Source organism: Erythranthe guttata, chromosome 10 (assembly GCF_056151865.1).
Source record: "Erythranthe guttata isolate IM_541 chromosome 10, IM_541, whole genome shotgun sequence".
NCBI classification, from domain to species: domain Eukaryota; kingdom Viridiplantae; phylum Streptophyta; class Magnoliopsida; order Lamiales; family Phrymaceae; genus Erythranthe; species Erythranthe guttata.
In genome coordinates, this window is record NC_142542.1 from 9,780,885 (window position 1) to 9,804,130 (window position 23,246).

At 32.2% G+C, this 23,246-nt stretch overlaps 3 protein-coding genes across 6 annotated transcripts; 1 reads left to right on the plus strand and 2 right to left on the minus strand.

The window, feature by feature from the left end:
* Window positions 1-4,995: 4,995 nt before the first annotated feature.
* LOC105966427 (uncharacterized) lies at window positions 4,996-5,490 on the minus strand. The gene has a single exon (XM_088824798.1). The coding sequence runs from the start codon at window positions 5,428-5,430 to the stop codon at window positions 5,155-5,157; it is 276 nt and encodes a 91-aa protein (XP_088680924.1). The 5' UTR covers window positions 5,431-5,490; the 3' UTR covers window positions 4,996-5,154.
* A 2,598-nt stretch (window positions 5,491-8,088) lies between these two features.
* Window positions 8,089-11,271, plus strand: NUDX19 (nudix hydrolase homolog 19). 4 transcript variants are annotated; one of them, XM_012991021.2, is made up of 7 exons: window positions 8,089-8,838; window positions 9,097-9,237; window positions 9,358-9,462; window positions 9,564-9,663; window positions 10,314-10,406; window positions 10,505-10,762; window positions 10,868-11,271. In XM_012991021.2, the coding sequence occupies exons 1-7, from the start codon at window positions 8,242-8,244 to the stop codon at window positions 10,876-10,878; spliced, it is 1,305 nt and encodes a 434-aa protein (XP_012846475.2). In that variant the 5' UTR covers window positions 8,089-8,241; the 3' UTR covers window positions 10,879-11,271. The 4 variants fall into 4 exon arrangements, with proteins under 4 accessions (XP_012846475.2, XP_012846476.2, XP_012846474.2 ...); XM_012991022.2 differs by having other exon boundaries at window positions 10,953-11,271; XM_012991020.2 differs by having other exon boundaries at window positions 10,969-11,271.
* Window positions 11,272-15,827: 4,556 nt separating this feature from the next.
* Window positions 15,828-22,713, minus strand: LOC105966461 (FAD/NAD(P)-binding oxidoreductase). Its single transcript, XM_088823774.1, has 13 exons — window positions 22,387-22,713; window positions 22,008-22,050; window positions 19,914-19,989; window positions 18,815-18,874; window positions 18,624-18,674; window positions 18,121-18,175; window positions 17,941-18,011; window positions 17,812-17,863; window positions 17,517-17,594; window positions 17,294-17,383; window positions 17,060-17,173; window positions 16,316-16,384; window positions 15,828-16,206 (listed from the first exon to the last, which is right to left on the minus strand). Exons 1-13 carry the CDS (start codon window positions 22,537-22,539, stop codon window positions 16,150-16,152), a joined length of 969 nt encoding a protein of 322 aa, XP_088679900.1. The 5' UTR covers window positions 22,540-22,713; the 3' UTR covers window positions 15,828-16,149.
* Between the last annotated feature and the right edge of the window lie 533 nt (window positions 22,714-23,246).

Sequence of the window (23,246 nt, forward strand, 5' to 3'; positions counted from 1 at the left end):
AGAGTTCTACCATAATAATACTTCTGTAATTATTTATTTTTAATACTTTTATCTAATAATTTTTTAACTATAATTTTCAAAGATTTTTAATCTCCTATTTTTCATCAATATATCTCAAATCTTAAGAGATAATTAAATTTATATTTTTTCACTTTTGAAATAATATCCCGTGCATCGCACGGGAAAAAATGCTAGTTTATAAAAAAGAAGTTCGAAAAAGTAACTTTTATCTTTCATTTGATAAGAGTTCGTGTCAGTGAAATATTATTTGTTATTTTAGATTTTCATTAAATTATTAATTTCACTATTTTTACTTTTACCTTCTATCAATTTCATTTTCACTAGGATATTACAAATAAGTTTATTACGAACTGCTTATTTATTAACACAACAAAATTACTATGTTACATAATAAATTATTGTGTAATACAGTAATATTATTATGTTGACCAGTCATCAAAGACAAACATAATAAAAGACCAAAAAAATAATATTCTTGTGATTGACAGTACTCATATTATTGTCAATGATATTATTAAATGTAAAGACAATAATATTATTTTGTTTACATTATTTTTACTGTCAACCATGCTAATATTATAATAGTAAACAATAATATTATTACGTTGACCGGTAAACAAATCAAACAAAATAAAAAAAGGCAAAAACTTCAAATTAAATTAATGTGGTTGACAGTAATATTATTATGTTTACAGTAATTTTACTATCAACCACAGTAATATTATTGTCACCGGTTAGTTGCGGACGGAAAAAAAAAAAAGCATAATATATTTTTTTGTAAAGTCAACATCGAAAACTGGCGGCAAAAAAATAGTTTGATAAAGAAAAAGTTAAAATTGAATATTAGTTTTTTTTGGTCAAATTGATGCAATTAAAGTTAGATTGGGTTACAATTAGGAATTGAGTTTAAGAATTAGGGGTAATTTTATCATATACATTAAGTTTGCCTTTATTTATTAGATATATTAAATCAATGAGATTATTAGCGAAAGATAAATAGCACATAAACCTAGAATAATAAAAATGATAGGTTACTGACCTCTTCACAAAAAAAACTCTAATTAATTAGTTGTGACATAATTAATGTCAAGAGTATTTCAGTAATTTCCTTTATTTTTTAATATAATCTATATATTTGTTGATTTCCTTAATATATATAGCAATAACTTAAAATGATATTTAAATACGGAGAGGCTATACTAACCATTTATTATTAATTGTTTATTAAATACTAAATATTATTAAAAAAATTAAATTAATTACCTACCAATTAGTAATTAATTTTTCTTTGTTAAATAAACAATTAATAATTATTCATTAATTAACTAAATACCTAAACTAAAAAAATAGACAAACCACAAACCGCTAACATTGATGTGTAAAATTAGGGATGGCAATTTACCTCGCCTCGATGGATCCCCAACCTGCCCTAACCCAAAATTATCGCGCATCACCTATCCTGAAAAAATATGGGACGGGAATGGGGATAGACAAAAAAAAAAATTAACCGAGCATGGGGATGGGGACGGGCTTGTATGTACCCGTCCATTATGGGCATGAGTTAGGGATTTACAAGCTCATGTTTTGCGTAGGGATGGAAATTGAAATGAATTCCTAATTTCCAACATTTTCGATCCAACTGTTTTCAATTTTGGAATAATATTTTTTAATTCCAAATCCAATTTACACCTCTAGTTTAGTATAAATATCATTTTTTTCGCATTACTGATGGTCAGTTTCTAGCTAGTGCAACAATGACTACTACCTCATTTCCAAATTTCGCCCACAAAATAAACTCTCTTATAATTTACAGTTATCATTCCTACAATTTGTTTGCATCTCTAAAGGTCTAAAAATAACTAACTTGTTTCATAATACATGTAATTGAATTTGGGGCAAATGGCAAAAATGACGTGATAAGGGATTTTAATGCACATTGGTCAAAAAAAATAAATAATCTTTCAAATAAGTTCATCCCTATGTCTTTAGTCTAAAATACTCTCTATAATATATTTTTTTATTAATTTCATCCATTATACTCTAACTTCCTTAATATTACACATTGACCCCAAATTTAAACAAATATATCACATTAACCCCTATTTTAATAATTTTTTAATTTTTTTTCTTCAGAAAATCATTTTTTTCTGATTTTTTTGTTTCCGATCAGATTCCGGCGTTGACCCAGGCGGTTCTCCGACGTTGACCGGGAAAAAAATTATAAAAGGGTTTCAATGAATTGAGGGTAATTTTGGTATATATAAAAGGGTTTTCCTTATTGGAGTTGAATTGGGTTTGAATGAATTGAGGGTAATTTTAATATATATAAAAGGGTTTCCTTATTTGCAAATAAGTTTGAATGAAGTGGATTTATTTGAAAGAGAAAAAAATTAGATGTTCCTTTTTTAATGGGGTCATTACAAATAAGCCCATCAATGGGTACCTATTCATAAAAAGATCCAGACAAAAAACTCATTTACCAATAAGTCCACACATGGTCCAATTTTTTGTAAAAGACTAAAATAGCCCCTCATACTTTAATATGCTCAAATTTTATCCTTAATTTAATTTAACATCAATTTGACCCCAAATTTCACAAACTATTCAATTTTGACCCCAATTTTTTTTTTCAAAATTTTTTTTTTGCCGCCGGATTCCGTCGTTGACTTTTCAATTTTTTTTTCTTTTTTCTTCCGCATTTTTTCGCCGGTTTCCGGCGTTGACCGGCGGTCTCTGGCGTTGACTTTTTCGAATTTTTTTTTCTTTCTGTAACATTTTTTTTTCGTTTAAACATCAATATTGCAGTGATTGACATTAATATTAACTATATTACTGTTAAAAACAGTAAAATTAACTAAACTACAGTTTAACACAGTAATATTGCTATTTTAATCTCTAGCACATTAATATAAACACAACAAAACTCATTATTATTATGTAATAGAGTAATATTACTATTTTGACCGTTCAACAAATGTAAACATAATAAAAAGCCAAAAAAATTAATATTATTGTGAGTGACAGTAATATTACTATAACAACAGTAATATTACCGTCAACCACAGTAATAACAATAATAGACAGTAATATTATTACGTTACTCCGTGAATAACTCAAACAAACAAAAAAATACAAACAAAATAATAATATTGATGTGGTTGACCTTAATATGACTATAACAACAGTAATATTACCGTCAACCATAGTAATATTATTGTATTTATAGTAATATTACAATAATAGACAATAATATTATTACGTTACTCCGTGAATAACTCAAACAAAACAAAAAACCCAAAAAAATAATAATATTGATGTTGTTGACAGTAATATTATTGTGTTTACAGTTATTTTACTCTCAACGACAGTAATATAATTACGTTGACTTGTAGACAAATCAAACAAAATAAAAAAAATAACAAAAAATAAAAAAATAATAATATTATGTTAATTTACTGTCAACGGCAGAACAATTATATAAATGTATTGTCAACGGCAATACAATTACGTTAATTAACTGCCATTGACAGAATGATTACGTTAATTTACTGTCAGTGACAGCACAATTACGGTCAACGTTTAGCGGCGGACGTAAAAAAAAAAAAAAAAAAAAAACACTAAAAAAAATTAACGCCGGAAACCGGCGAAAAAATTCGGAAGTCCATCCATGACATAGTCTCAAGGCTCTCTCGATGCAACCCAAAATGCTTTTACTCTTTATATTTTATCACAATTTGGACATATTTAAACCTGTAAATACCAATGAGAAAGAAAAGGCGATGAGAACAACTAAGTTGCAGTTGTGACCCTGAGTTTATTCAATTCTTCACTTTGTGCCTGAACACAATAAATTAAAACTTTAAACACCAAGAATTAATAAAATACACCAAAAGCTCAAATTAAAAAATATAATTAACTGCAAAACTATACACTTAACAAAGCTGCAAATAAAGAGAATTTTGTTGAATACTTTCAATTTGGGAAGAGAATTTGGTCGAATGGTTTCAATTTACAAATACTAAGTGACCCAATTGACTTTTTAAAGTGGAAAAACAAATTTTAAAATGACATATACACCCTTAATCCAGCGAGATATTCACTGGAAATACGCCTTTGGGGATAAATTGCTAACAAGTTGTATATTTATAAAGAGGGCATTCTCTTTTTTATACATGTAGGGGTAGTGTAAACAATGCATTTTTTGAGGGGGTGAAGTGCAATTTGCCCTAATATATTTTTAGTACTTACTACTTAATAGTAGTTGATAAGATAGGTAATATAGTAGTTGATAAGGTAAAAGCTCTCCAAGCTTATTAACACATATAATCCATAGGGCTCTACTCCCAGAATATATATAATTCCTCGTTCATATTTCATTAATGAATTTCTGTTGATATCCATTTATGTTAATATCTAAACTTGATATTTTCATAACTTGATTTTCATTTTTTTCTCATAAATTTCAGATCGATCAATCTCCGATATTATCCCTGCATTTACAAGGCGATCGATGTACCTGCCACTTCTCCAAAGGCAGTAAGTTTTCTTATGTTTATATATATGTATATAAAATCACGAATTGCGATCCGATCACCGGCTTTCTCAACACAGCACAGCTGCACAGGGCTTCGGAGTAATTACTATTTCACCCTCCTAACTTAAATGATTTTCATGTATGTCTTGCAATGAACAAAATTGACTAATACGGATTAATTATACGGTGAGTTTTTCTGTTTTGCTTGTCTGGTGTCGGAGTAAAGAGACTCTTTGGAGCAAAATTTCGTAGAGTTCAAATGTCAGTATTTTTCTTCTTTTGTAAATAATGGTTTCCTCCTCTCAGTTTTGGGCTTTTAGCACTAACCATCCATGTGTATAGGGATGGCAATGGAGCGGGTATGGGGAAGGTTTTGCAATTGTATTTGGATATGCTTATTTGCATACTTTTATTTGGTTGTTGTTGCCACTATTTTGTTGTTGTTTTATTTTTTTTTCATTCCAACATTCATATTTTCAATATGATGATAAAAATCATAAACAATGTACTAAGATCCCATGTTTTCATTATTAAAACAAGCACAAACATCTGAAGGATTCAAACACTATTTAAATCGGTCCAATCGATTCTTCCAAAGGCTAGTTATTCTGTGGGTCGGTAAAGAAGCTGTTCAGCGACGGCATAATTTCCGGCTTTCGGTTACGAACATATTTTCTCAGAGCACGCTCCTTGTACTTGTGTCCCTCGTCGAAATTATCCAAAATTCCAGCATCCCTGTTTTCCTTGTTCACCCGGACTTCAGGGTTGCCGCAGATATTGCGGACCAGTTGAAAACCACAGATCCCCACAGCAAGCCCTGTAGCTGCAAACAGTGGATACACCTCAGGCCGGATCCAGCGGTTGGCAGCGGCCATTTTCAAGATTTTCCTTTTCTTTTCTCTCTTGTTGTTGTTGTTGTTGTTGTTGTTGCAGTTTATATTTTTTATGTTGTTGTCTGCAATTTGAAGTTTGTTGGTTGTCCCTTACATTTTATTTGATTGGGGTTTTCATTTTCCATTTTCTTAATTGACTTTGGCAGTTCTGCAATTTTTAATCTGCAGCTCGTTATTGCAAATTAATATTAGTTTTTTTTTTCTTTTTTGGGAATAACTATGGAAGGTTTCACATATTTTTTTGTTCTTTTTCAAAACTCATATTGACACGATCAAGTTTCTAGAAGATCCTCGAGGACGTTTGGAAGTTGTGAATTCAGTAGGACGTCGAGACTATTTCCGTTATGACATCACCCCAGCCAGAATCAATTATTGCAACACTATATTGCAACACTGCTTGTATCTACTGATTTGTATCGTACAATATTTTTTATTTAATGTATTGATTATTCCTAGACAAAAATAGTTTGTTGGTTTGTTATGTCATCTTTTATTTCATATTTTATCTTTTAAAAATATTTTATATTGTTCGAGGAAAAAAAACTTGAAGTACTGATGTTTGAGCAAATTATCATTAGTACTATATTGTGTTGTTGGGAAAAGACATTTGTAAAATAATATTGTGACATATGGTAGGTGGTTACGTATTATATTTATTTTGCTATTTATTTTTGCTGTTACAGATTGATGTTTGCTATTATAATTTATATGCAAACTGCAAAAAGAAAAGGCAAAGTTCAAATAATACAATACTAACAACAAAAACAAATACATGGCATCAAAAGTGTAGTTATACCAAAAAAATTACATCATATATAACATCAACATGCACAAATATATTCGAGCAACAAACACATTGTATATGCAAACTGCAAACATAACAATCAAAAGATCAAACTATTAATACCATGGCAACAACTCAATACAAATATATAACATCATAGTGAAAAGATATGGTCTCCTAGAAACAGCAAAACGCAAAACAAAAAACCACCAACATCGAAAAAAATGCAAATCGACATAAAAAAATGAAAAAAGCTTGATGTTTGTTGTTCGATATGGACATTATAAAATGATGTTTTGTTGTTTGATGTTTGTATTATGAATGGATGTTTAAAGTTTGATATTTATAGAACATAGATTAATAGTAACATCAAGTATGAAAAAAAAACTTAAAATAATAAATAAAAGCAGCAAAAGTGTAAAAATATATTCGAGCAAAAAACACATCATATACGTAAACTGCAAGAATAAAAAGCAAAGTGCAAATAGTACCACCAACAACAAAAAATAAATATACAACAACAAAGTGTAAAAAAATAGCCAACAACAAACATAATTTTCATCTCAAGATAATCAGCTTTAGTCGATGCCCTTGAGCCTCTGGATAGAGACTTGCTCTAGCGATGAAAGAAGGAATGTATTTAGCGGCGGAGAACGAGCGAGCCATTTTGTACTCGTTTTGGTTTGCACAAAAAAGAAAACTAAATGAAATCTTCTCCTGATGAGCGAATCAAGAGAAAAAATGTGAATCGGGCGGGCTCAATCACATTCTCTACGGTCATCTTCTCCTTCAATCTTGCATCATCAGCCCTAAAAAAATCAAAAAATTTAATTTATTGCCTGCCAAACTGAATCAAAAGTCTGAATTCGAATTTCAACCTCGAAATCTAAACAAGAGATTTTGCTAAACAAAATAACAAACCGAATTTCAATCTCGAAATCTAAACTGCATAACGAAATTAACAAATCAAAAACCTCAATTATGCTGTGGATCGACAACCAAAGGAAAACGATAGTAACCAACAACAAAACAAACCTGTTGACATAGCTCCTCTTCATGATGATAGCAATATGAAAAACAAAAATATATCCAATTGAAATTGATTTCACAAAACTAAAGTTATCCAAGTCTAAGATCTCATAATGACGAATGAGTTCTTTAATTCAACCACGTCCGATAAACTCTCTTCCAGGATGATTTTTTTTTCAAACCACGTCTCATAACTCCCTTCCAAACAACGTGATATATGAGATTTATTCAACGCAATTTAGGTAATTAAAGGCTTCCATAATTAAATAATTTTATTGTTGAAGGGTGTTCATGTCCATATGCTTATAATTTTAATTCATTTAATTAAAAATTTTGGTCAAAGGGCCTATAGCTATACTAATCTAACAGATTAGACTCCTAGCCATATAAGTTTGAAATAAGGGGTATAGCTAATTATTCCTACATATTAGAGGGATGTGCTTATTGTCGAAAGATATATAACTCCTAAACCTAGAATAATAAAGATAGTTGATGATGGACTTATGCACAAAAACCTCAAAATAATAAATAAGGCCCGTGAGCTCACGAACAACTAAAAACTGGCTCGAGTTCGGCTCGTCAGAAAGCTCTGGCTTGAAAAACTCGAATCCGAGTTCGAGCTTTTTTCGAGTCGGCGCATCGGGCTCACGAGTAGGCTTGGCTCGTTTACCACCCCTACTCCAATGTAACCATTCTTTTTTTTTTTTTTTTTTTTTCTTCTTTTTGTGAGAGAAGTTGGTGGGAGAGGTGTGTGTGGTGTAGAGACATGACACAACAAACAGACGTGGAACATCTACTACATATGCACATGCTGCAGCTTACAACAAGGTTTCATTTCATTTATGTTGGGCAAAAGAAAAAAAAGAAAAAGTAGGCAAGTTACAATAATACACTTGTCACCACCACAGTCCGCAAAAGAAATTGACTCACCAAACTAACCGAATTAGTAGTAACACAGAGGCATTGCTATTGCTATCGCTATGCTATCTTGTTCTTATCGGTCGTCAATCCACAACAGTTTCTTCTTCTCCAAAACTCTATTTACCAAACCCAATTATAATCATAATTATAATAAGCTCTGCATCATCATCAGAAGTAGTATGAACATGATGAATTCACATGCGTTTGCGGGGAACCCTATAAAATCAAGAACCCCGAAACCATGTGCTCAATCTGCACTCATAACTCTCAGGACTCTGCTCTCCACCAATTCCCAAATATCTGCAGATGATGATTTTTTCAAGATTTTGCCATTCAGAAAGGGGAAGCCTTTGACCGGTTCGAGTTCGACGACAATAGGGCTAAAGTGGCATCTCGGTTGGTTGAGCCTGTCCGATTGCAAATCTTACTTGGAGAAATCTCAAGTTGTTCTGACAGATGATTCACTTGTTTATTTGGGTTGTCAAAATGAGGATGGAGTTGATTTTGTGTATTGGGGTATCGACGTGTCAGATGCAAGTGGGTTGGTGGATGAATTGGGAGCTATACAGTTTTGCTTTGTCGAGTTGAGGACTCTCATGGTCGCCACTGATTGGTCCGATTCTAAAGCCATGTCCCAACTCGCCATTGCTGGCCATGTCAGTTTATCTTTTTTTTTCATTAATTACTATTGCTGCCTGCCTGTTGTTATCTTTTTATAATTCTCAATTTTTATTAGCCCCTGTCCCAGTTCAAATGTCCTTTGAAAATATCCTTTGATTTTTTTTATTTTTAGAAGGACTAGTGATAATTGTTTGTAACCATTATTTGAAAATGTAGATTTAGATTGTAAGCTTAGAGAAATAGAAACATTTTCTTAGCAGTTAGATATTATTGTGTGTTGTTGAACTTGACAGGGCAGAGCTTTGGTGGAATGGCATAATACGGCACGTTTTTGTGGTTATTGTGGATCTAAGACTGTCCCTATTGAAGCTGGTAGGCGCAAACAATGTTCGAATGACTTGTGCAACAAGAGGATTTATCCTCGTGTTGATCCAGTAATTTCACCTTTTATTCTTCTTTACTACTTTCTTACGTCAAACTGAAAATAAAACATATATATGTATCTGAATTTCCATATTGTCTTGTATGTTCAATACACATGAAAAAACAAACAGGTGGTTATTATGTTAGTTATAGATAAAGAGAATGACCGGGCATTACTAGGTAGGCAGTCAAGATTTGTGCCTCGCATGTGGAGTTGCCTTGCTGGCTTTATTGAGGTATTTATCTATCTATCTATCTCTTTAATTGAAAATCGTTATCCATGATCTCTAAAGAGATACATACATGAATACATACATACATACATACTTGCTCGTAGCCAGGAGAAAGCTTGGAAGAGGCAGTGAGGAGAGAAACATGGGAGGAGACCGGCATTGAAGTTGGTGAAGTTGTCTATCACAGTTCTCAGCCATGGCCGGGTTTCTACCCTTTTCTCTCTCTCTCTTCATCATCATTCAATTATTGATTTATTTGCACATTTATACGGTTCATGTGCCAAAATAAAGAAGCACTTTATGCATGGTTTTTTCAGTTAACCTTTATAGTTTTTGCCAAAGTTTCAAAACATATCCATATGCGCCAATTAAAAATATTAGCGTTATTATTTACCGTTTCTAGATTACTAATATGCTGGTTCGTTGGGCCTCATCAAAATGTTGAATAGTGTGACAAGAGTTAACATGGTCACAAGTACTGGAAGTTCACGAAATATGAAGCCCAAAATAGAAATAACAATTAGTTCACAGAGCACAGCTAAATAGTTCTTGAAGGGAAAGTTGCGCGTAAGCCTGTCGTTTTTCTTCTTCTTTTCAATCTGAAGAAGAAGAATTGTTTGACATCTTAAAGGCTTAAGTTTTATTCAATTATTAAAAAACACACACCAAAATGTGGAAGTAGTTTTATTGTTCATTTGAACGTAGTAGGTTGTTTTTTTTTTATCCTGGAATTCAAATTAACGTTGTGCTCATCTCTCCATTTCTGAAAGTTGCCTCAATTTACAAATGCCTCTTGTTCAGTTGGGAATTAGTGCTCCATAAAATTATATCTATGTGGTGTTTGTTTTCGTCAGTTGGACCGAGCAGCATGCCATGTCAGCTAATGATTGGGTTCTTTGCATATGCTAAAACACTTGAGATAACTGTGGACAAGGAAGAACTAGAAGGTACACACACACACACACACACATTAATTTCGAGACATTTAATTACTATTAGATATATCCCGGACTTATTCTAATTTGATGCTCTATACGTATGTTAGATGCAAAATGGCATAACAGAGAAGATGTAAAGAAAGCTCTGACATTTGCCGAATACAAAAAGGCACAGATGACAACAGCAGCTAAAGTAGAGCAAATGTGCAAAGGTGTCGGGAAAGGCCAAAACTTGTCTTCAGATTTCAATGTCGAAAGTGGGGAACTTGCTTCGATGTTTATACCTGCTCCTTTCGCAATTGCTCACCATCTCATCTCTTCTTGGGTCAATCACGACCAACCCCACCCGAAACAACCCACCACAGGTTCTCTATCCAATTTATAGTTTCCACAAACATACACACCACCAAGATATTACATACACAAATACATATACATATATGTAAGTCTTATTTTCACTTTTTGCTTAGGCTCTTTGTGAAGAATACTGTAAGTGTGATAGCTCAATGTTGATCATAGAGTCACTTAGACTCTGAAAATGGCTTGATTTTTAAGGTATTTGATTCCTCAGAGGCATTACACTTACATGTTCGTTGAGAATCCAACTTGGGTGGTGAAATCTAGTTTGAGTTCCGAGAATATAGGCTATTGCAAAGTTTGGTACTAAATCTGCACAAGTTTTCGACAAGTCTGCTTGGCTGAGCCTTTGGAGAATTATATTGATTCGCATGTCTAGTAAATAAAAATGTATTACTACAATCAATACTAATGTTGTACCAGAAGAGCTGACTTATTCGAGTTATGTACAATCTTTCAATGTATCCCTTTGTTTGGTGAAAACTTTATGTATATATAAGGATTTTTTCATGCAAAATGGTTGGCTTGAGCGGAGAATTTGTTGCAACTTCGAATTGCTCTCGTCAATGTATCGGTTAGTTCTTATCTCAATTTCTTTAATATTTTTGCATTTCGTTACCATTGTATTCGTGGGATTGTCCATTTACTTGGTTGCTTTCTCGGACGTGTTTTGTCCCTTTTAACCTACCTTTCCGTTTCCAAGGGGATATTTGAACCTTTTTCTCTATAATGTTATCTAGGTATAAAGATCTCTCCTTGTGTTAATTTTCTTATGCACATTCTTAGAAATTAACTGACGAGTAGTTCAAATCGATTGAATCCAAGTCGACTAATATTAGTCGAGTAATTTATCGTACTTTCTCTCTGTAAAAAATCAGGTAACTAATATTTAGTTGACTAATATCAATTCAGTATTTAGGGGGTGTTTGCAAAAGCTTTTTTAGGCTCATAATCTATTTTATGGTGTTTGCAATTACAACTCTTGCTTTGGTTCTCTGAAAATAAGTTGTTTTAAACTAGAATCTCTTAACCAGCCTTTAGTTTAATGGCAGTTTTGTGAATAATTAAAAGCTGTAAAAATATTTTAATCCACTATTCGTATATTCACGCTTTAATTATCACTTCAGCAAGAATTTCAACCAATATTGTCTGTATGGGTCTATCATCGTGTGGTATATAATACATATGTTGTACTGGTTCAAAAAATATGCAGCAACCTTTTGTGTAATTTCTGGAAGTATATGCTGAACTTCTTTTATTTATTTATTTATTTATTGTGGAGTTTGCATATACATACATATGTTGTTTTCTTTTGAAATATCTGTTGTGACGTAATCTTAACATGGGTTTGAATATATATTATATAATGCAGTCGATGTGATTTACTGATTTTGGTGTTTACTTCTGCTAATTAGTATAATAGACTTTTAGTTGTGTCAAAAAAATTATATTTTCCACTTTGTCAAAAAAACGTATTAGAACTTGTCTTAAATCATTTCTCGGTACTTTGTCATAACAAGTATTCGGAAAAAATAAAATTTCATTATAGATAAATTAAATATTTGTTTACTTTATCACGGTATTTAAGATATTTTTTTAACAAGTTAAAAATTAAGGTTAATTGCAAGCACTGCAACTTACTTTTAACTACTTCAAGTTGATTTTTAAAGGTTTCTGACTTTCTGTAAATAAGTGATTATTCCGAGTTTTAGGTGGTGTTTGCAAAAGCTCATTTAAAAGCCAAAATTATGGATTATGAGTTAAGTTGATTTTAAATACTTATTTCTAAAAGTTGGGGGTGTTTGCAAATTTACTGGAAAATCAACTTAAACAGAAAAAATGAGGGTCATGGGTGCTTAACAAATTATAGCTTAAAGTTGCTTATTTTAAGAGAAGTAGAAGCATAAGTTCATTTTGCAAATACTAAAAAAAAGATTATGAACAAAAAAAAGCTCATAATCTATTTGTAAAAGCTTTTGCAAAAACACCACCTTAATCACGCTTTTGCAATCACTCCTTTAGTAATGGGAGAACAATTGAGCGTAGACACGACTACGAGGTGGGTCGGGCAGGTCAGGGTCCGAGTTTTAGGGGGCCCGAAACTGACTCGCGGCAAGGCGGGGTCGCATTGGGGTGGGGCTGGTCCAGATGGGGCTCGACAGGAACGAGCCGGGTCCGGACCCGAGTTTTGGGGGGCCCAAAACTAACTCGCAACAAGGCGGGGTTGCAGTGGGGTGGGGCTGGTCCAGATGGGGCTGGACAGGTCCAAGCCGGGTCTAGGCCCGATCCGGATTTTCCAATTTTTTTGTAGCAAAACGTTACAATAAATAAAAAAAATGTTAGGACTTGAGTTTGATAGATTAAAATCTTACAATCGATTCAAATATTTTTATGAAATTTAAATGTAAAAAAATTGATTAAATTTTACAATCTATGATTTAATTTTTACAAATTAAATTTCATTATTTTTTAATGATAAAATTCAATTGAAAAGATATGACTTTAATTGTAAGTAATTAATTTAATTAATACGTCATTGTTAATAGTTGAGCTCAATAAATTTAAATCTTTGAAAAAGGTTTACGAATTGAAAGAACTTGAGTTTAATCGATTCAAATCTTACAATTAACAATTTGATTCATAGGATTTTTGCGAATTATATTTTATGACAAAATTATGTTAAAATAATATTATACTTTAATTATAAATAGTTAAATTGATTAATACGTCTTTGTCAATAGTTGACATAAATCAATTCATATCTTTGAAGAAAGTGTACGAATCGAAAGAACTTGAGTTTAATCGATTCAAATTTTACGATTAAAAATTTTATTCTTACGATTTTTACGATTATATTTTATTATTTTTATGATTAAATTCAATTAAAAAGATATTATAATATAATTATAAATTCATGATCTACAGTCGTAAAAGTTGGATATCATAAATGGGTCGTTACAAATAAGTCCATCAATGAGTACTTATTCATAAAGAGATCCAGACAAAAAACTCATTTACAAATAAATCTACACATGGTCCATATTTTTGTAAAAGACTAAGATAGCCCATCATACTTTAGTATGCTCCAATTTCATCCTTAATTTAATTTAACCTCAATTTGACCCCAAATTTCACAAATTATTCAATTTTGACCCAAATTTTTTTTTAAATTTATTTTTGCAGCCGGATTCAGGCGTTTACTTTTTGATTTTTTTTTCTCTCCTGATTTTTCAACCACCGGTTTCCGGTGTTGACCGACGGTCAACGCCGGTCTCCGGCGTTGACTTCTTCGTTTTTTTTTTGTTTTTTTTTTCTTTCTGTAACATTTTTTTTCGTTTAAACATCAATATTGCTGTGATTGATAGTAATATTTACTATATTACTGTTAAACACAGTAAAATTAACTAAACTACAGTTTAACACAGTAATATTGCTATATTAATCTCTAGCACAGTAATATTAACACAACAAAACTCATTATTATTGTGTAATAGAGTAAAGTACTATGTTGACCGTTCAACAAATGTAAAAATAATAAAAAGCCAAAAGAATTAATATTAACAGTAATATTACTATAACAACAGTAATATTACTGTAACCACAATAATATTACAATAATAGATAGTAATATTATTACGTTACTCCGTGAATAACTCAAACAAACAAAAAAATCCAAACAAAATAATAATATTGATGTGGTTGACAGCAATATTAATATAACAATAGTAATATTACCGTCAACCACAGTAATATTATTGTGTTTACAGTAATATTACAATAATAGACAGTAATATTATTACATTACTCCGTAAATAACTCAAACAAAACAAAAAACTGAAAAAAATAATAATATTGATGTTGTTGACAGTAATATTATTGTGTTTACAGTTATTTTACTGTCAACGATACATAAATGTATTGTCAACGGCGGTACAATGACGTTAATTAACTGTCATTGACAATATTATTACGTTAATTTAATGTCGGTGACAGCATAATTACAGTCAACGTTTAGCGGCGGACGTAAAAAACAAAAACCAAAGCAAAAAAAAAAAGAAAAAAAAAACTAAAAAAAGTCAACGGCGGAGACTGGCGTCCAACGCGGGAATCAGGCGGCGGAAAAAAACAGACCAGGAAAAAAATAAAAATAAAAGGTCAACGCCGGAGACCGGCGAAAAAATCCGAAAGAGAAAAAAAAATCGAAAAGTCAATGCCGGAATCCGGCGGCAAAAATGTTTTGTTTTGAAAAAAATAGTTTTTGAAAAAGAAAAGTCAAAATTGGATTTTTGTGGATAAAATTGAGTAAATTGGGGTTACAATTAGAAATGTGATTCGCTATTTACGGTTTATAACAAAAAACACTTTATCTCTCTAAAACCCAAAAACTTCCCAAAAAAATCCAAAAACCCCCCAAAACGCGTAAAATCCCAACTTGGACGCCGATTCATGCAGTGCACGCCCAAGTTGGGCGTGCAAGCTGCATTTGGGCGCCCGAGTTGGGCGTCCAGTGCAAAAAAAATAAAAATTAATTGAACGCCCAAGATGGGCGCCCAAGACGTGTACGAATGCCCACGTTGACTTTTTTATAAAAAACATTATTGTCTGGACCCCTTTATGAATAAATACTCGTTGATGAATTTATTTGTAAAATGCGAATAATAGAACGCTACAATGATAAAGACTTTACGAAGACTTTATGTAACAGACAAGTAGTCTTGATGTGACCAGTTGCTTGCAAGTGTAACATTTTCTCTTTTTTCTTGATTGAAATCGATCTATCTAAGGATTAGCATTTCTTATTTGTTTCAGTATCAATACTAAGTTTTTTATTTTTTTATTTACTTTTATTTATCTTTTATTATTAAAATTGCTTACAACCTTACCATATGGAAGTTGAACCCTTGTCCTATAAACTACCTTCCACACCTTGATAGAACTCAGGCAATAATTGTATTATCAAGTTTTGACATGTCAAAATGATTGCGTAGACAGCATAACAACACTAATTATTCGATGTCGTAAGAGACGAGGGAAAAGGAAAAAAAAAAAAGAAAAATCGACACAAATCCAGTGTTTGTTCAAATAACCGATAATTGGGATCAGTGTCGGGTAGCTTTTCATGGAATCCCATTTTATGTGTAGCCAAAATTCAAAAAGCCAACCCGCCCTATGAATAGCATTTGTCATCATAAAACCATACTCGAGGTTTTAAACACATGAACAGCTTATTGTCATCATAGATTCATACTTGAGATTATAAACACACGCTGCCGCCCAAGAGAATCCTCCGATGCATGCCGCATTCATATATATCATATATGTCTCACCAAATTAGTGAATATATTTTCTCACGCTCATATTATATTTAACTGTTTGTGGACATCAAAATCGGCACTCAGAATTTGTAAACCATGTCTTCTGTGTATCCAAGTTCCTTGAGTATGCCAGTTAGCTGTCATAATAACAAAAGAAAATGTCAACAAAATACATAAAAGAATATAGTGAGCAAAAAACTTATTGGAGATTGGCTTCTTTGGAATTTTGAATGTGAGTGTACGCACCTCTCCTTGTGACCGATCCTTTGCCTTGTCACCCGATATGTGATTCATCATTCCAGGAGGACCACAAACCTACAAAATCAACAAAAGCTCAACAAACGTACTACTGACATATATAAATGATTTATCTTAATGCTTCTTTCTTACGCACAAGAGGGTAAATATTAATGCAATGTAAACAAAGTAATTGATGCTATATAAACTAAGAGGGGTGTATCGGGGGTTGACCAAATCGAAAAGGCACCTAAATTATTTTAGTGGCATCGATAATGCAATAAACCTATTCACTAAATTATTTTAGTGGCATGGATAATGCAATACAGATTTGAAATCAACCACAGTTTCTCAAAAATCAACTTATAATTAGAGCTAAGGAATTCAAATTCATTGTCAAATCATGTAATCCAAACAAGCTCAATGAATTTGTTATTATGGACATAAAATTACTCCCTCAAACACTCCCATCCAAATGCAACCTTAATGAATATGACATTCACTTTTCTAGGTGTTAAATTGCTTTTCACCCAAATCAATAAAAAAGAAAACAAAAAATCATCGAAGAAAAAGTCGGCTTCATGAAGAAATAAAAAAAGAACTACATACAGGGCCTCTGATATAATACATCAAAAGTGGTGTTCGAATCTCCATCCATATAAACTAAGATCCCAGTTAATTTTTCATAAGGTGTCAAATTTATGCGAATAAGTTTTGTAATCAGTTATTGGTATTGATGGCAGAGAAACTTACAAGAATAAGAGTATCGTCACTGGGAACAGGCAAGCCTTTGACTACCATTTGTTTGGATATGAAACCCCTACCTCCGAGCCAGTCCTTTGTTGGATTGTCAACAGTGTAGAATACCTACAAACTCACAAACATATTAATATATTTTACCGAATATAAGTATTGGAAAAAATGAATATCAGCATCTCATTCATTTCCTAGTAAATAAATGTTAAGTTGTGTAGAATCAGGCAGCACCTTCAAGTTTGGGTTGCTGGCGGAGAGCATGTCAAGCTTCTTTTTGAGAAGTATGTCATCGGGAGATACATTAGCATATAACAAAGAGACCTAAACAAATAAAAAAAAAAAAAATTATCATTTACAAACATAGAATATATTGACACCAATGTAATACAGTTATTTTTCATTTCAAAAAATAAAAATAAAATAAAAAACCAAGAGAGAGAATTCACGGGCCTACCTGGGTATTATCATCAGGGTTTTTAAGGATGGAATCTATTATCTGAAGCATTGGGGTTATTCCAGTTCCTCCTGCAATCTGAATACAAACACTCTAGCAAGTTAACAAACCTATCAAGCATTCTCCAATAAAAACAAGATAAATAATGCCATAACTATCAGAATGTTACAGTTGCATCTTTATGGTACAATCAGAATTTCTAGGGTAAAAATCCCATGCCTGATTTTGTATTCCTCCTCGTTCCCTTAATCTACATTAGTTTATGTACTAAAGAAAACTGTAATGATGGTCATACCATGCCAATATGTTTCTTCATATTTGCACTGTATCTGAGTTTTTCAATGGGCCTGGACATAATGAACCATATTAATACGTTATTAACCGTGCATTAATCTTAACTTAGAGTTAATCTTGTATTACTTACCCTTTCACTTCTACTACATCTCCTGGTTTCAAGCTAGCAAAATGCTGACTCATTTTACCTTCTGGATACACCTGTAAAAATGTTAAAGGTTGAAGATGGGTATGTAGTACAAAATGATAAGGGCATGCATAAACACAAAAGCATTGGAAAATCAATGAGAATTGTATAATGAATGAATACCTTAATAAGCAAATCGAAGTATCCCTTTGCATCTGGATCCGATATAGGAGTGTAACTGTAGAAACGAGCTTCAGAGAATTTCTCGACTATTTGTTGATCTATCTTCAAATAATATGGAAATTGTTGATGCATCTTAAGTACTTATAACTGGCACATTTATAATTTCCCAGTCCTAGATTTATCTTCAAATGCAGAGTGGTCCAAAACAAATAACTGATTTTTGCTCGTATTTAGACTTAGAACGATCTTACTCCTACTTGCTTTTATCCATTTCATAACTCTACAATTATAAAAGCTACCGAAATCTATAAATCGAAAGACAGAAAGTTAAATATGAAAGGTAGGACACTTTTTTCCATCATTAACAGTACCACAACATTTGGTGAAAGTAAAAACAGTAGACACGGCAGATTTAATGTTTGGGAAGCATGTGAGTGATTCTTGACTTACAGTTACACATGTAACAAAACACGCACAACACACATTTCAAAAAAATGACTTACGGGCGAATCGCATATTTTGTTTTTCCTTCAGCATTCTGTCCAGTCGGCGCCCTACAAGAAAATTAACGCTGAATGGGTAATTATATCAACCTATAATAGCAAAATTGTCTACCAGGGTTACCATATCAAAAGGCTTCAAACATTTACATATAAAGAAATATCCACAAGGTATCAAGTTTCAAAGAAATTACCTCGTAATAATGCAGGATGCGACATCAAGACCTAACTTCACATTGGGATCGAATGAAAACCTACAATTGTTTAACAGAAAATTGGGTCAACTGCACCAATAATACCATAGAGAATAAGAGCATCATCAGACTATCTAGTTTTTAAAACAGTTCTGCAATAATAAAATTCATGAAATGTCAAAAGTTCAATTTGCTAGGAAACCATAAAATCATTTAACAACATTCTTAATATATATATATATATATATATATATATATATATATATATATATATATATATATATATATATATATATATATATATATATATATATATATATATATATATATATGACCATAAAGAACACTTGAGCATTCGCACTTTATTCACTAAATCTTCATTTAACCACTAGGTTTTCTCAAGTTCCATTATTAGTTATGTTACTTAGAACGGAAGAAAACATTCGTGGATGGCATAAACATTCAGAGGAGGGCTGAAAATGGCTCGCTTTAATGCGGCTTCACTTATTTTGGAAAGAAAAAAAAAAAAGTGGAGTTTGGGCCAATGAACCCAATACTATCCCAATTCTGGTTCAAGCGTAAAATTCTTAAATCCTAGTAAAAATCTTAGATTTAACTGATGTAAGGATTTTGCCCCCAATCTTGAAGGATTTGCTTGAATCGGGATTTTACTAAGATAACACAAGGTAAAAGTAGTAAAATCGTAAAATCCAAGGATTGTAGGATTTTAATCCAGAATTTGACTACCATGATTATAATTCCATCCTTTTTCCATTCCCAACATTATTCTTGTATATCTAAGTCCTTCTAACAAAGCTACAACGGGCTCATATCTACCTAACAAAGAAGCAGATAGTGTCATCATTTCACAATCCTATATAATTCTTGAATCTTTCAATTAATTTATCATGCTTCCTCTCAACATTTACTAGTCTAAGTGGCAATGAAATGGTCCACTTTCCTAGCTCAAATAGTTACGGGGTGCACTCATGCAATAAATAAATTTCAATTACAAACAAAATACTTCTAATCAAGGGAGAAATTGAGGAATCACAGGTAAAATCACTACTAGAAGAACCATAAGATAATATAACCAAACCTAAATAACTGAGAATTGTGGCTGGCCTGCACCTTGTCTTGCAGCTTGAACTCAATCCATTTATCAGGATTTAGGGCTGCAGAGAAAGAAAAGATCAATCAATGAAGAATTGTTATATTACAAGTCAATAATGATTGATGTGTATATACATATCTAAGTCTGTAAGTATTATAGATATACTGCAGGTACAGAGTGTTACTTAGATTCGTCAGAACAAGTTAGAGACTTATGTTATGCCCTGAAATACTCTTAAGCTTCATGACAAGAATTGTTAGCCAATGAAATAAAATCACTAGTTTAAGTATCAACAAAATATTGGAACTTATTCTCTCTGATTTGATTTTTAATTTCTTATTTGACCAAGATAGAAATTATCAACTTATGGCTGCAATGCAGCTCTATAGGTTTCATCTTGAATTTCAAAGGTTACAGTTTCTTAAATTCTATGCAAGTGTTAAGTGTCTAACATTTGGTATTCTATTCTTGTAGATGTTCTTGAATAATGATTCTTGAGTTATGATGTAATTATATTGTCATGCATTTTGAATTTATGTGCAGTCTTTAATTTGAACCTTAAAAGGGATTTCATTAGCAATGTCTCTCGACCACCACTACGTAATATAAAACTGCCAGAATATGAGGATCTACGGTTATGGATCAATCGGGGACGCCAAAGGCAACGTCAAATGGAGATGGAAATTTTTTATCGGAAAATGTCTATCTAAGCTCACAGTGTACGTGATTGGACAATGAGATCATTATCTTCAGGCAAGTTGAAGATTATTTCCATTTTTTTTTAGTGTTTTCACTTAATTCTATTGCACATAATGTCTAATGTGAACTATAATAATGATATTTATTTGTTAAATCCCTCTCTACAAGAAAAAGTTCCACCCATTTATGAAAAACTTCCACATGCAAAGCTTCACTAAAAATAGTCAGGATGAGCCTGAGCACGAAGGCAAGTGTTAGAGTATATATATTCTACGAACCACTTAAACTCTTCGATAAGATGGTCATTCAATAGTAAAGGGTTAGAGGTATCATATTCAAATTTCAGAGATGCTTTCTGTACACAGAAGTACTTCAAAATCAAGTTTCAGTGAAGGAAAATAAGAAAGCCTAGACATAGAATTTGTATTGCATGCATTTTGTGTTATCAATCTTTTTCCCGAAATCTTTAATTCAGAGAACAAGTACAACCCTCCAATTCTACGAGAAGATTACCGATCTGTCCGCACAAAATAACAAACAATTAAGTGCTCTCAGTCTCTGCCACCACAAGGTAATCAAAATATGAGTTTTATATAATTTGTTTGTATATTTTACCGAGTACGCCTCGACCAACACTTAAAAATGTATATAATCTAACAAGTTGAGATGAAGGCTAAGTAAACATCTTCCATTTAGTAATCTAAAAGAGTTAAAAAAAAAGGCTTACGTTATCAAATAAAGAAAACTCAATCGAGAAAATGAGTAATACTCTTTTACGATGGTTCTTGACTTGTATAGTGGCATAATAATTTTCACAATTGTAAAAATATAAGTGGTTATGCTCGGTAGTCATTTTTACAAGCAATGTGCACAAACAGACACACTTGAACTATTTATCTATGTAAGCTCAGGATTTAACTTTTTGAAGTAAGGATTCAAAACTACATATGTGTGGTTTCTTCCCATGGAAACCTAAAGTCACATCTAGACATTATAATCAATCATGGTTTGTATTCTTCACACATATAAATCATATTCTCCTTACTTTATCTTTTCACTCCCAGAGTGTTTCCGCAATGTGATACCCGGGGTTTATTTTTTAATTTTTTTTTTTTTTTTTTTTTGCTTTAAGTCAAAAGACGAAACGATTGAGGGGCTTAGCTTCATCTCGAATAAAACCTAATTACACGATTTGGGTTTTGGAAACAGTCTTAAGCCCGAACACAGTTAAGAATCAATCTGTCTAATTCTTTCAGTTGATCACACTCTTATGGTTGTTGAATTGCAGGATAGAAATCACGAAGAAATGAATGAAGTTGTTGAGACCATAACCAACATTTCATTAGATAATAGAGAAATATGGTAGGAAGAAAGACATACCAACTTTTGGTGTAGTATCTTCATTGAGTTGATCTAAATAAACCTGAGTTAGAAAATTTAATAAGTGAAAAATAGTCAAATAATTATGTGTTTAACATAAAACAGTGTATTGCTAAAAACTGAATATTTACATACAAAAGGGGAAGAGATGCAACAATGAAAAAAAAAAAAAAAATTATTGTAAATTGTGAAATGAATAAATGTATCTTTAACCTAATTAAAAAAATAGAAAACAAAAACCACCATTGCTTCAAATATTTCCAGACGACTGTCAACCAAAAAAAAAAAAAAACAGGGGAGTTTATGATTCTGATATGATCGTATATGTGGAGGTGAAAAAACTAGTACTAATAAGATATGTATTGAAATGAAAAAGTACCAAATCATGGGATGAGGAAAAGAGGTAATAGGAGGTGATTCCACCAGAAATGGCAGCAAGTGCTCCACACCGGATTGGAGAACCGGATTTTGTTTGGCCTCCGAAAGCAATTGGTGCAGCTGCCTTTGCCAGTCTTTTCAGAAACACAGCCATTTCAACTTGAAAGAATCGATATCAGAATACTGTACTGTATTTGTATGGAATGGAATGGGGGAATGGATGTTTCTGTTTAAGTTGACTCGCTCATTTTAAACTGGATCTCTCTCACTTGAGCCCATCTATGGGATCTTGCATAGCCCCCCTCCCCTTTTTTTTCCCTTTTCTTTTTTAATAATTTGGGCGGATTAGACATGGCCACGGGGACGGTCCGGTCCGGGTGGTCCGTGTCCGACTTTTAGGGGACCCGAAACCGCCCCGTAGGGTCCATCTGGGTCCGAGCCGGGTCCAGGTTGGGTTCGGGTCCAACCGATTTTTTTTTTTTCAAATAATTACAAGAAAAAAAAAAAAACTTAAATTGAAACTTAAAAAAACTTAAGATTAACTTTAAGTTCAAAATTAACAAAAAAAATTGAATTTAAACACTAAAAAATTTTAGAAAAAAATAAACGATTAAGATCTTGAGATATAAACTAAATAAAATGAAAGTTGTGAAGATTGGATTAGGGGTATTTATATGTGGGGTTCATTTGATATACACCCCTAGCATGGAAAATATATAGGGATAGGTCCACCCCTAAAATCCTTCCTTTGAGATAACCCCTGGAGTGCCAAAAGTACTATTGTGCCCTTATGTGTATTTTCGCCCAACTGCATTTATTATTTTCGCCCTGCATTCAGCATAATGCCAAACTGCATTTAGA

Bases quoted from the DNA above. Each gene is read 5' to 3' on its own strand.
- NUDX19 (XM_012991020.2), top strand. From the start codon at position 8,242: ATGCTATCTTGTTCTTATCGGTCGTCAATCCACAACAGTTTCTTCTTC. The intron at 8,839-9,096 runs GTCAGTTTATCT...TGAACTTGACAG, and splicing joins AACTCGCCATTGCTGGCCAT to GGCAGAGCTTTGGTGGAATG. The intron at 9,463-9,563 runs GTATTTATCTAT...ACTTGCTCGTAG, and splicing joins GCCTTGCTGGCTTTATTGAG to CCAGGAGAAAGCTTGGAAGA.
- LOC105966461 (XM_088823774.1), bottom strand. From the start codon at position 22,539: ATGGCTGTGTTTCTGAAAAGACTGGCAAAGGCAGCTGCACCAATTGCT. The intron at 17,864-17,940 runs GTAAGTAATACA...CATTATGTCCAG, and splicing joins GATGTAGTAGAAGTGAAAGG to GCCCATTGAAAAACTCAGAT. The intron at 16,207-16,315 runs GTGCGTACACTC...TTATTATGACAG, and splicing joins AGGATCGGTCACAAGGAGAG to CTAACTGGCATACTCAAGGA.
- LOC105966427 (XM_088824798.1), bottom strand. From the start codon at position 5,430: ATGGCCGCTGCCAACCGCTGGATCCGGCCTGAGGTGTATCCACTGTTT.